This window comes from Lucilia sericata, unplaced genomic scaffold, assembly GCF_015586225.1.
Source record: "Lucilia sericata isolate MDLA Ls3-8-SP2 unplaced genomic scaffold, ASM1558622v1 Contig000144F_arrow, whole genome shotgun sequence".
Classification (NCBI taxonomy): Eukaryota; Metazoa; Arthropoda; class Insecta; order Diptera; family Calliphoridae; genus Lucilia; species Lucilia sericata.
The window spans coordinates 477,012-489,521 of NW_023994176.1; the positions used below are offsets into that span (position 1 = coordinate 477,012).

The 12,510-nt window shown below is 29.7% G+C and overlaps 1 protein-coding gene across 1 annotated transcript in view; it reads left to right on the plus strand.

The window, feature by feature from the left end:
- The window catches only part of LOC119601134 (IDLSRF-like peptide), a 111,952-nt gene that overhangs the window by 93,798 nt on the left and 5,644 nt on the right, over positions 1-12,510 (plus strand). Inside the window, 1 exon segment of the mRNA XM_037951894.1 lies at positions 3,850-3,978. Within this exon segment, the coding sequence (XP_037807822.1) occupies positions 3,850-3,978 (129 nt within the window).

Genomic DNA, 12,510 nt, shown 5'->3' on the forward strand with positions numbered 1-12,510 from the left:
AATTTTTCCATTCACAATACAATAAAATTCTTTTAACATTCAATTATGTTGTCATTTAAATGAACAAAAATATTTGAAAATAAAATAACTGCTCAAGTTTGTTAGTCCATTTTTAACAGTTCAAGAAACATTTCTAACTAAACGAATTTATAGAGTGGAAAGAAAATAAAATAAATACAGACTTGTTTTCGACAAATGATTTTCTTTTATTTAAGAAAAATTTAAATAAAAAATTGGAAATACAACACTAATTTTGTAATTTACTAAAGAAAGGAAATTTTGCAGAACATTTACTAAAGAAAGGAAATTTTGCAGAACATTTACTAAAGAAAGGAAATTTTGCAGAAAATTTACTAAAGAAAGCGAATTTCCAAAAATTTTCTAAAGAAAGCGAATTTTCCAAAAATTTTCTAAAGAAAGAAAATTTTCCAAAAATTTTCTAAAGAAAGAAATTTTCCAAAAATTTTCTAAAGAAAGAAAATTTTCCAAAAATTTTCTAAAGAAGGAAAATTTTCCAAAAATTTTCTAAAGAAGGAAAATTTTCCAAAATTTTCTAAAGAAGGAAAATTTTCCAAAATTTTCTAAGAAAGAAAATTTTCCAAAAATTTTCTAAAGAAGGAAAATTTTCCAAAAATTTTCTAAAGAAAGAAAATTTTCCAAAAATTTTCTAAAGAAAGAAAATTTTCCAAAAATTTTCTAAAGAAAGAAAATTTTCCAAAAATTTTCTAAAGAAAGAAAATTTTCCAAAAATTTTCTAGAGAAATAAAATTTTCCAAAAATTTTCTAAAGAAAGAAAATTTCCTAAAGAAAGGAAATTTTGCAGAAAATTTAGTAAAGAAAGCAAATTTTTTAGAAAATTTACTAAAGAAAGCAAATTTTGTAGAAAATTACTAAAGAAAGCTAATTTTGCACAAATGATTTTCTTTTATTTAAGAAAAATTTTAATTAAATTGGAAATACAACACTAATTTTGTAATTTACTAAAGAAAGAAAAATTTGCAGAAAATTTCCTAAAGAAAGGAAAATTTTCAAAAATTTATTAAATTAAGCGAATTTTCCAAAATTTTACTAAAGAAAGCGTATTTTCCAAAATTTTACTAAAGAAAGCGAATTTTCCAATAATTTACTAAAGAAAGCGAAGTTTCCAAAAATTTCCTAAGAAAGCAAATTTTCAAAATTTCCTAAAGAAAGGATATTTGCCAATAATTTCCTAAAGAAAGGATATTTGCCAATAATTTCCTAAAGAAAGGAAATTTTCAAATAAGTTCCTAAAGAAAGGAAATTTTCCAAAAATTTCCTAAAGAAAGGAAATTTTCCAAAAATTTCCTAAAGAAAGGAAATTTTCCAAAAATTTCCTAAAGAAAGGAAATTTTCCAAAAATTTCCTAAAGAAAGGAAATTTTCCAAAAATTTCCTAAAGAAAGGAAATTTTCCAAAAATTTCCTAAAGAAAGGAAATTTTCCAAAAATTTACTAAGAAAGGAAATTTTCCAAAAAATTACTAAAGAAAGGAAATTTTCCAAAAATTTACTAAAGAAAGGAAATTTTCCAAAAATTTACTAAAGAAAGGAAATTTTCCAAAAATTTACTAAAGAAAGGAAATTTTCCAAAAATTTACTAAAGAAAGGAAATTTTCCAAAAATTTACTAAAGAAAGGAAATTTTTCAAAAATTTCCTAAAAAAAAGGAAATTTTCCAAAAGATTCCTAAAGAAAGCGAATTTTCAAAAAATTTACCAATGAAAGCGAATTTTCCAACAATTTACTAAAGAAAGCGAATTTTCCAAAAATTTCCTAAAGAAAGAAAATTTTCCAAAAATTTCCTAACGAAAGAAAATTTCCTAAAGAAAGAAAATTTTCCAAAAATTTCCTAAAGAAAGAAAATTTTCCAAAAATTTCCTAAAGAAGGAAAATTTTCCAAAAATTTCCTAAAGAAAGCAAATTTTTCAAAAATTTCCTAAAGAAAGCTAATTTTTCAAAAATTTCCTAAAGAAAGCAAATTTTTCAAAAATTTCCTAAAGAAAGCAAATTTTTCAAAAATTTCCTAAAGAAAGGAAATTTTTCAAAAATTTCCTAAAGAAAGGAAATTTTTCAGTAATTAAAAATTTTCAAAAAATTTACCAAAGAAAGCGAATTTTCCAACAATTTACTAAAGAAAGCGAATTTTCCAAAAATTTCCTAAAGAAAGAAAATTTTCCAAAAATTTCCTAACGAAAGAAAATTTCCTAAAGAAAGAAAATTTTCCAAAAATTTCCTAAAGAAAGCAAATTTTTCAAAAATTTCCTAAAGAAAGCTAATTTTTCAAAAATTTCCTAAAGAAAGCAAATTTTTCAAGAATTTCCTAAAGAAAGGAAATTTTTCAGTAATACCTAAAGAAAGGAAATTTTTCAGTAATTACCTAAAGAAAGAAAATTTTTCAAACATTTTCTAAAGAAAGGAAATTTTCCAAAAATTTCCTAAAGAAAGATAATTTTCCAAAAATTTACTAAAGAATGAAATTTACTTGAAGTTTATTTTCCTATTCAGATTAGTATCTTTAATTTATTTAATTTTTGTGCATTTTTTTAAAATTTTAATAAATATTTCTAAACAAAGTTTTAACTTCATTTAGCAAATGTGAGAAAAAGTTTCCGGGCACATTTTTTGTATTTAATTCAAAACTAAACTGAAGGAAAATTAAAAAAATTTTTATATTTGTGGCAGTAAAAGTTAAGAATTATAATTTTATTACTTTAAACGAAAAGTTTGGTGTCTAGCTGCAAATTGTGTTTCGCTAAGTTTAGTTTAGTTTTTTTTATGGCTTGAATTAGTTTTAAATGCAAATTGGAAAAACAACGAGCAATAAAACTAAGATTTTTGCAATGGTCGTATAAAATTCTAGAAAATAAGAAAGAATAGTACACAAAAAACAAGCTAAAAAATATGTTTAAGTATAAAGTGCATGTATGTATGCGTATGATTAATATTGAAGACATTTCTGCTATTAATTATACGCCTCCTGTGTTTTATATCGAAAAATCAATATTGTTTAAGGTTAATGTTAAATTTTAACCGAAACAATTTCTTCCAAAAATATATATACAATTTATTCTCCTTTGTGTAACAAGCACCATTATATCCAGCCAATTGCTATTGTGTTTCCCTTTAACAAATAGACTTTAAGAGGAAACTGTGATAAGTACTTACACAACTTAAGTGTTTTAATTAATGAGATTTTTGACATTCATTCTCTGAAAAGTGTCAGCAAAAACTGTTGCTATTATTTCGCCTCATAAAGTGAAATACTGAAAATATCTAAATAATTATGCAAATTTTGCCAATTAATTATTTATGCTTAAACAGTAAATGATTTCTTAAGGGAAATCACCATGACATTCCGGTTAGCAAAGAAAGATTATAATAGAAAATTTTCACAAAATGAATGATTGTAAGTGTAAGTGAATGAGCAAATGAATGAATGAATTGTTATTAATTACAACACCCAGGTGATGGAAGACAAATGACAAGAGCAATAAAATGACAGCATAAATAAGACATAAATGAAATGAAGACATTAAATGTAAATAACTTTGCAGCAATACTAAGGACATGCTATTAATATCCTTTAATATAGGAAAATATATTCAATTGAATTTTCATGTTGTGTCATAAAATGTAAATGTCATCATTCAATTAAGTCAGTACTTAACTATACTTAAACCTCAATTTGAAATTTTGGAAAAATCAAGGAAAAATGTTTTCGTTTTTCTCTAGTGACCTTTAAATTTAGGTTTTCCTTACTTTTATTGTTAAATTTTCTTTCCTAACTTAAGTGATGTCTTTTAAAATTTTGTAATTTTTCTTTCATTTTTAGAAGCCTGTCATCCTTATGAACCATTTAAGTGTCCTGGTGATGGTAACTGTATATCAATACAATACTTGTGTGACGGTGCTCCAGATTGTTCGGATGGCTATGATGAGGATGCAAGACTATGTACAGCAGGTGAGTGTAAACTGGAACAGAGACACAAAATAATTGAAAACTTAAGTCCAGAAAGAAAAAAATATATATATTTCTAACCACTACACACAATTATAACTTCTAAAAAGCTTTTGTTTAAAATCTTGTATTTAATTTTTTATTAGATTTCTAGTTCTCTTTGTAACATAATTAATTTACGAATATCTTGTTTATTAAATTCTTTTACGACAAAATGAAATTTTATTACAATTTCCACAAATTGCATTAGCTATCTCAAAGGAGACTTAATCAATAAACAAAAAAACTAAATTAGAACTACCAGTTTACCACTGCATTCCTAGAAAAAATCAACATTTTTAGAAAAAAAAAACTCAAAAATTTGTTAAACAAAACTAAAAACTAAACATGCTTCCCCTCTCACAACAATACCTAATATCAGCAACAAATGTAAAACAATGTTCAAACCCGGCAATTGCATTAAACAAATATACACACAAAAAACAAAGTACACAAAGAATCACTTCCTAAACATCACTTTCCTTTTACAAATACCAATGTAATAAAACAATATGTAGAGAGCAACAAGAGAACTAATCAATTTACAAAACTCAACTAAAGTTTAGCCTAAAGATATTGCTGTATATTTATCAAACCAATTCAGTGCGAGTGGTAGTAGTAGTATTGTTGCCAGTACTTTTGTGGACAAAGAAATGAAACAAATACTGCAGTTTGTTACTGCTGAAGACCAATAAACAAACGAAAATGCACAGTGGCTCCGGTGAAGATTCAAAAAAATGAATAACTAATACATAATAAAAATTTTCGGAAAATGTACCAAAAAGTAATAAAAAAATACTAGTCTCCAGTCTTTGATAAACACTAGTCTAAAATCTGGACTACAGTCTAATCATTAGTTTTGATTATAGGCTAGTCTGGTCCATAGTCTAGTCTATAGTCTAGTCTATAGTCTAGTCTATAGTCTAGTCTATAGTCTAGTCTATAATCTCTAGTCTATTAGGTCTAGTCTATAGTCTAGTCTATAGTCTAGTCTATAGTCTAGTCTATAGTCTAGTCTATAGTCTAGTCTATAGTCTAGTCTATAGTCTAGTCTATAGTCTAGTCTATAGTCTAGTCTATAGTCTAGTCTATAGTCTAGTCTATAGTCTAGTCTATAGTCTAGTCTATAGTCTAGTCTATAGTCTAGTCTATAGTCTAGTCTATAGTCTAGTCTATAGTCTAGTCTATAGTCTAGTCTATAGTCTAGTCTATAGTCTAGTCTATAGTCTAGTCTATAGTCTAGTCTATAGTCTAGTCTATAGTCTAGTCTATAGTCTAGTCTATAGTCTAGTCTATAGTCTAGTCTATAGTCTAGTCTATAGTCTAGTCTATAGTCTAGTCTATAGTCTAGTCTATAGTCTAGTCTAGTCTATAGTCTAGTCTATAGTCTAGTCTATAGTCTAGTCTATAGTCTAGTCTATAGTCTAGTCTATAGTCTAGTCTATAGTCTAGTCTATAGTCTAGTCTATAGTCTAGTCTATAGTCTAGTCTATAGTCTAGTCTATAGTCTAGTCTATAGTCTAGTCTATAGTCTAGTCTATAGTCTAGTCTATAGTCTAGTCTATAGTCTAGTCTATAGTCTAGTCTATAGTCTAGTCTATAGTCTAGTCTATAGTCTAGTCTATAGTCTAGTCTATAGTCTAGTCTATAGTCTCTATAGTCTAGTCTATAGTCTAGTCTATAGTCTAGTCTATAGTCTAGTCTATAGTCTAGTCTATAGTCTAGTCTATAGTCTAGTCTATAGTCTAGTCTATAGTCTAGTCTATAGTCTAGTCTATAGTCTAGTCTATAGTCTAGTCTATAGTCTAGTCTATAGTCTAGTCTATAGTCTAGTCTATAGTCTAGTCTATAGTCTAGTCTATAGTCTAGTCTATAGTCTAGTCTATAGTCTAGTCTATAGTCTAGTCTATAGTCTAGTCTATAGTCTAGTCTATAGTCTAGTCTATAGTCTAGTCTATAGTCTAGTCTATAGTCTAGTCTATAGTCTAGTCTATAGTCTAGTCTATAGTCTAGTCTATAGTCTAGTCTATAGTCTAGTCTATAGTCTAGTCTATAGTCTAGTCTATAGTCTAGTCTAGTCTAGTCTATAGTCTAGTCTATAGTCTAGTCTATAGTCTAGTCTATAGTCTAGTCTATAGTCTAGTCTATAGTCTAGTCTATAGTCTAGTCTATGTCTAGTCTATAGTCTAGTCTATAGTCTAGTCTAGTCTAGTCTAGTCTATAGTCTAGTCTAGTCTATAGTCTAGTCTAGTCTATAGTCTAGTCTAGTATAGATAGTCTAGTCTAGTCTAGTCTAGTCTATAGTCTAGTCTAGTCTATAGTCTAGTCTATAGTCTAGTCTAGTCTATAGTCTAGTCTAGTCTATAGTCTAGTCTAGTCTAGTTATAGTCTAGTCTAGTCTAGTCTATAGTCTAGTCTATAGTCTAGTCTAGTCTATAGTCTAGTCTAGTCTATAGTCTAGTCTATAGTCTAGTCTATAGTCTAGTCTATAGTCTAGTCTATAGTCTAGTCTATAGTCTAGTCTATAGTCTAGTCTATAGTCTAGTCTATAGTCTAGTCTATAGTCTAGTCTATAGTCTAGTCTATAGTCTAGTCTATAGTCTAGTCTATAGTCTAGTCTATAGTCTAGTCTATAGTCTAGTCTATAGTCTAGTCTATAGTCTAGTCTATAGTCTAGTCTATAGTCTAGTCTATAGTCTAGTCTATAGTCTAGTCTATAGTCTAGTCTATAGTCTAGTCTATAGTCTAGTCTATAGTCTAGTTATGTCTAGTCTATAGTCTAGTCTATAGTCTAGTCTATAGTCTAGTCTATAGTCTAGTCTATAGTCTAGTCTATAGTCTAGTCTAGTCTAGTCTATAGTCTAGTCTATAGTCTAGTCTATAGTCTAGTCTATAGTCTAGTCTATAGTCTAGTCTATAGTCTAGTCTATAGTCTAGTCTATAGTATAGTCTATAGTCTAGTCTATAGTCTAGTCTATAGTCTAGTCTATAGTCTAGTCTATAGTCTAGTCTATAGTCTAGTCTATAGTCTAGTCTATAGTCTAGTCTATAGTCTAGTCTATAGTCTGTCTATAGTCTAGTCTATAGTCTAGTCTATAGTCTAGTCTATAGTCTAGTCTATAGTCTAGTCTATAGTCTAGTCTATAGTCTAGTCTATAGTCTAGTCTATAGTCTAGTCTATAGTCTAGTCTATAGTCTAGTCTATAGTCTAGTCTATAGTCTAGTCTATAGTCTAGTCTATAGTCTAGTCTATAGTCTAGTCTATAGTCTAGTCTATAGTCTAGTCTATAGTCTAGTCTATAGTCTAGTCTATAGTCTAGTCTATAGTCTAGTCTATAGTCTAGTCTATAGTCTAGTCTATAGTCTAGTCTATAGTCTAGTCTATAGTCTAGTCTATAGTCTAGTCTATAGTCTAGTCTATAGTCTAGTCTATAGTCTAGTCTATAGTCTAGTCTATAGTCTAGTCTATAGTCTAGTCTATAGTCTAGTCTATAGTCTAATAGTCTATAGTCTAGTCTATAGTCTAGTCTATAGTCTAGTCTATAGTCTAGTCTATAGTCTAGTCTATAGTCTAGTCTATAGTCTAGTCTATAGTCTAGTCTATAGTCTAGTCTATAGTCTAGTCTATAGTCTAGTCTATAGTCTAGTCTATAGTCTAGTCTATAGTCTAGTCTATAGTCTAGTCTATAGTCTAGTCTATAGTCTAGTCTATAGTCTAGTCTATAGTCTAGTCTATAGTCTAGTCTATAGTCTAGTCTATAGTCTAGTCTATAGTCTAGTCTATAGTCTAGTCTATAGTCTAGTCTATAGTCTAGTCTATAGTATCGTCTATAGTCTAGTCTATAGTCTAGTCCATAGTCTAGTCTATTGTCTAGTCTATAGTCTAGTCTATAGTCTAGTCTATAGTCTAGTCTATAGTCTAGTCTATAGTCTAGTCTATAGTCTAGTATAGTCTAGTCTATAGTCTAGTCTATAGTCTAGTCTATAGTCTAGTCTATAGTCTAGTCTATAGTCTAGTCTATAGTCTAGTCTATAGTCTAGTCTATAGTCTAGTCTATAGTCTAGTCTATAGTCTAGTCTATAGTCTAGTCTAGTCTAGTCTATAGTCTAGTCTAGTCTAGTCTATAGTCTAGTCTAGTCTATAGTCTAGTCTAGTCTATAGTCTAGTCTAGTCTATAGTATAGTCTAGTCTATAGTCTAGTCTATAGTCTAGTCTATAGTCTAGTCTATAGTCTAGTCTAGTCTATAGTCTAGTCTAGTCTATAGTCTAGTCTAGTCTATAGTCTAGTCTAGTCTATAGTCTAGTCTAGTCTATAGTCTAGTCTAGTCTATAGTCTAGTCTAGTCTAGTCTATAGTCTAGTCTATAGTCTAGTCTATAGTCTAGTCTATAGTCTAGTCTATAGTCTAGTCTATCGTCTAGTCTCTATAGTCTAGTCTATATAGTCTAGTCTATAGTCTAGTCTATAGTCTAGTCATAGTCTAGTCTATAGTCTAGTCTATAGTCTAGTCTATAGTCTAGTCTATAGTCTAGTCTATAGTCTAGTCTATAGTCTAGTCTATAGTCTAGTCTATAGTCTAGTCTATAGTCTAGTCTATAGTCTAGTCTATAGTCTAGTCTATAGTCTAGTCTATAGTCTAGTCTATAGTCTAGTCTATAGTCTAGTCTATAGTCTAGTCTATAGTCTAGTCTATAGTCTAGTCTATAGTCTAGTCTATAGTCTAGTCTATAGTCTAGTCTATAGTCTAGTCTATAGTCTAGTCTATAGTCTAGTCTATAGTCTAGTCTATAGTCTAGTCTATAGTCTAGTCTATAGTCTAGTCTATAGTCTAGTCTATAGTCTAGTCTATAGTCTAGTCTATAGTCTAGTCTATAGTCTAGTCTATAGTCTAGTCTATAGTCTAGTCTATAGTCTAGTCTATAGTCTAGTCTATAGTCTAGTCTATAGTCTAGTCTATAGTCTAGTCTATAGTCTAGTCTATAGTCTAGTCTATAGTCTAGTCTATAGTCTAGTCTATAGTCTAGTCTATAGTCTAGTCTATAGTCTAGTCTATAGTCTAGTCAGTCTAGTCTATAGTCTAGTCTATAGTCTAGTCTATAGTCTAGTCTATAGTCTAGTCTATAGTCTAGTCTATAGTCTAGTCTATAGTCTAGTCTATAGTCTAGTCTATAGTCTAGTCTATAGTCTAGTCTATAGTCTAGTCTATAGTCTAGTCTATAGTCTAGTCTATAGTCTAGTCTATAGTCTAGTCTATAGTCTAGTCTATAGTCTAGTCTATAGTCTAGTCTATAGTCTAGTCTATAGTCTAGTCTATAGTCTAGTCTATAGTCTAGTCTATAGTCTAGTCTATAGTCTAGTCTATAGTCTAGTCTATAGTCTAGTCTATAGTCTAGTCTATAGTCTAGTCTATAGTCTAGTCTATAGTCTAGTCTATAGTCTAGTCTATAGTCTAGTCTATAGTCTAGTCTATAGTCTAGTCTATAGTCTAGTCTATAGTCTAGTCTATAGTCTAGTCTAAGTCTAGTCTATAGTCTAGTCTATAGTCTAGTCTATAGTCTAGTCTATAGTCTAGTCTATAGTCTAGTCTATAGTCTAGTCTATAGTCTAGTCTATAGTCTAGTCTATAGTCTAGTCTATAGTCTAGTCTATAGTCTAGTCTATAGTCTAGTCTATAGTCTAGTCTATAGTCTAGTCTATAGTCTAGTCTATAGTCTAGTCTATAGTCTAGTCTATAGTCTAGTCTATAGTCTAGTCTATAGTCTAGTCTATAGTCTAGTCTATAGTCTAGTCTATAGTCTAGTCTATAGTCTAGTCTATAGTCTAGTCTATAGTCTAGTCTATAGTCTAGTCTATAGTCTAGTCTATAGTCTAGTCTATAGTCTAGTCTATAGTCTAGTCTAGTCTAGTCTATAGTCTAGTCTATAGTCTAGTCATAGTCTAGTCTATGTCTAGTCTATAGTCTAGTCTATAGTCTAGTCTATAGTCTAGTCTATAGTCTAGTCTATAGTCTAGTCTATAGTCTAGTCTATAGTCTAGTCTATAGTCTAGTCTATAGTCTAGTCTATAGTCTAGTCTATAGTCTAGTCTATAGTCTAGTCTATAGTCTAGTCTATAGTCTAGTCTATAGTCTAGTCTATAGTCTAGTCTATAGTCTAGTCTATAGTCTAGTCTATAGTCTAGTCTATGTCTAGTCTATAGTCTAGTCTATAGTCTAGTCTATAGTCGAGTCTATAGTCTAGTCTCTAGTCTATAGTCTAGTCAGCTATAGTCTAGTCTATAGTCTAGTCTATAGTCTAGTCTATAGTCTAGTCTATAGTCTAGTCTATAGTCTAGTCTATAGTCTAGTCTATAGTCTAGTCTATTCTAGTCTATAGTCTAGTCCATAGTCTAGTCTATTGTCTAGTCTATAGTCTAGTCTATAGTCTAGTCTATAGTCTAGTCTATAGTCTAGTCTATAGTCTAGTCTATAGTCTAGTCTATAGTCTAGTCTATAGTCTAGTCTATGTCTAGTCTATAGTCTAGTCTATAGTCTAGTCTATAGTCTAGTCTATAGTCTAGTCTATAGTCTAGTCTATAGTCTAGTCTATAGTCTAGTCTATAGTCTAGTCTATAGTCTAGTCTATAGTCTAGTCTATAGTCTAGTCTATAGTCTAGTCTATAGTCTAGTCTATAGTCTAGTCTATAGTCTTGTCTATAGTCCTAGTCTATAGTCTAGTCTATAGTCTAGTCTATAGTCTAGTCTATCGTCTAGTCTATAGTCTAGTCTATAGTCTAGTCTATAGTCTAGTCTATAGTCTAGTCTATAGTCTAGTCTATAGTCTAGTCTATAGTCTAGTCTATAGTCTATCTATAGTCTAGTCTATAGTCTAGTCTATAGTCTAGTCTATAGTCTAGTCTATAGTCTAGTCTATAGTCTAGTCTATAGTCTAGTCTAGTCTATAGTCTAGTCTATAGTCTAGTCTATAGTCTAGTCTATAGTCTAGTCTAGTCTATAGTCTAGTCTAGTCTATAGTCTAGTCTATAGTCTAGTCTATAGTCTATCTATAGTCTAGTCTATAGTCTAGTCTATAGTCTAGTCTAGTCTATAGTCTAGTCTAGTCTATAGTCTAGTCTATAGTCTAGTCTATAGTCTAGTCTATAGTCTAGTCTATAGTCTAGTCTATAGTCTAGTCTATAGTCTAGTCTATAGTCTAGTCTATAGTCTAGTCTATGTCTAGTATATAGTCTAGTTATAGTCTAGTATATCTAGTCTATAGTCTAGTCTATAGTCTAGTCTATAGTCTAGTCTATAGTCTAGTCTATAGTCTAGTCTATAGTCTAGTCTATAGTCTAGTCTATAGTCTAGTCTATAGTCTAGTCTATAGCTAGTCTATAGTCTAGTCTATAGTCTAGTCATAGTCTAGTCTATAGTCTAGTCTATAGTCTAGTCTATAGTCTAGTCTATAGTCTAGTCTATAGTCTAGTCTATAGTCTAGTCTATAGTCTAGTCTTAGTCTAGTCTATAGTCTAGTCTATAGTCCTAGTCTATAGTCTAGTCTATAGTCTAGTCTATAGTCTAGTCTATAGTCTAGTCTATAGTCTAGTCTATAGTCTAGTCTATAGTCTATTCTATAGTCTAGTCTATAGTCTAGTCTATAGTCTAGTCTATAGTCTATCTATAGTCTAGTCTATAGTCTAGTCTATAGTCTAGTCTATAGTCTAGTCTATAGTCTAGTCTATAGTCTAGTCTATAGTCTAGTCTATAGTCTAGTCTATAGTCTAGTCTATAGTCTAGTCTATAGTCTAGTCTATAGTCTAGTCTATAGTCTAGTCTATAGTCTAGTCTATAGTCTAGTCTATAGTCTAGTCTAGTAGTCTAGCGTATAGTCTAGTCTATATCGAGGTCTATAGTCCTAGTCTATAGTCTAGTCTATAGTTCATAGTCTAATGTCCGAATCTATAGTCTAGTCTATTCTAGTTTTTGTTTTAGTTGTTTAAAATTTACTGCTGTGTGAGTATTTTCCTATAAGAATTGTTAATAATTTGTTCACTATGAATTTGAGTGTGTGTGTGTTTTTAAGTATCCTTGTTTGCAAAAATTTCTGAGCTGAGTGTGTGTGCGATTGTATATGACCCTTATCTTAGAGTTAAACGAAACTTTTAGCAATTTAGTTTTATGTTGTACTTTTGTTGGTGAAATTGTGGTTGTTTCTCAACAGGGACTCAACAATATGTTTGCTTAGTTAGTGGAATATATTACAAAATATATTTTTTTTTATTTCTTAGTTGTTTTTGTTATATTTTTTTAAAGACTCGAACAAATATTGAATATTGTTGATTGATTAAATCAATCAATTTGTTGCATTTTTTTTTGGATTAAAATAAACAATTAAATTAAATTGATAAAAGTAGCATTTGAGCTTAAAGCTAAAATATAAATATGTATGAGTTCATGAAATAACAAAATTCTGTTTCATAGCTTTTAGAACAAGTTCTTGTTCTGCTGCTTAGTTTGTT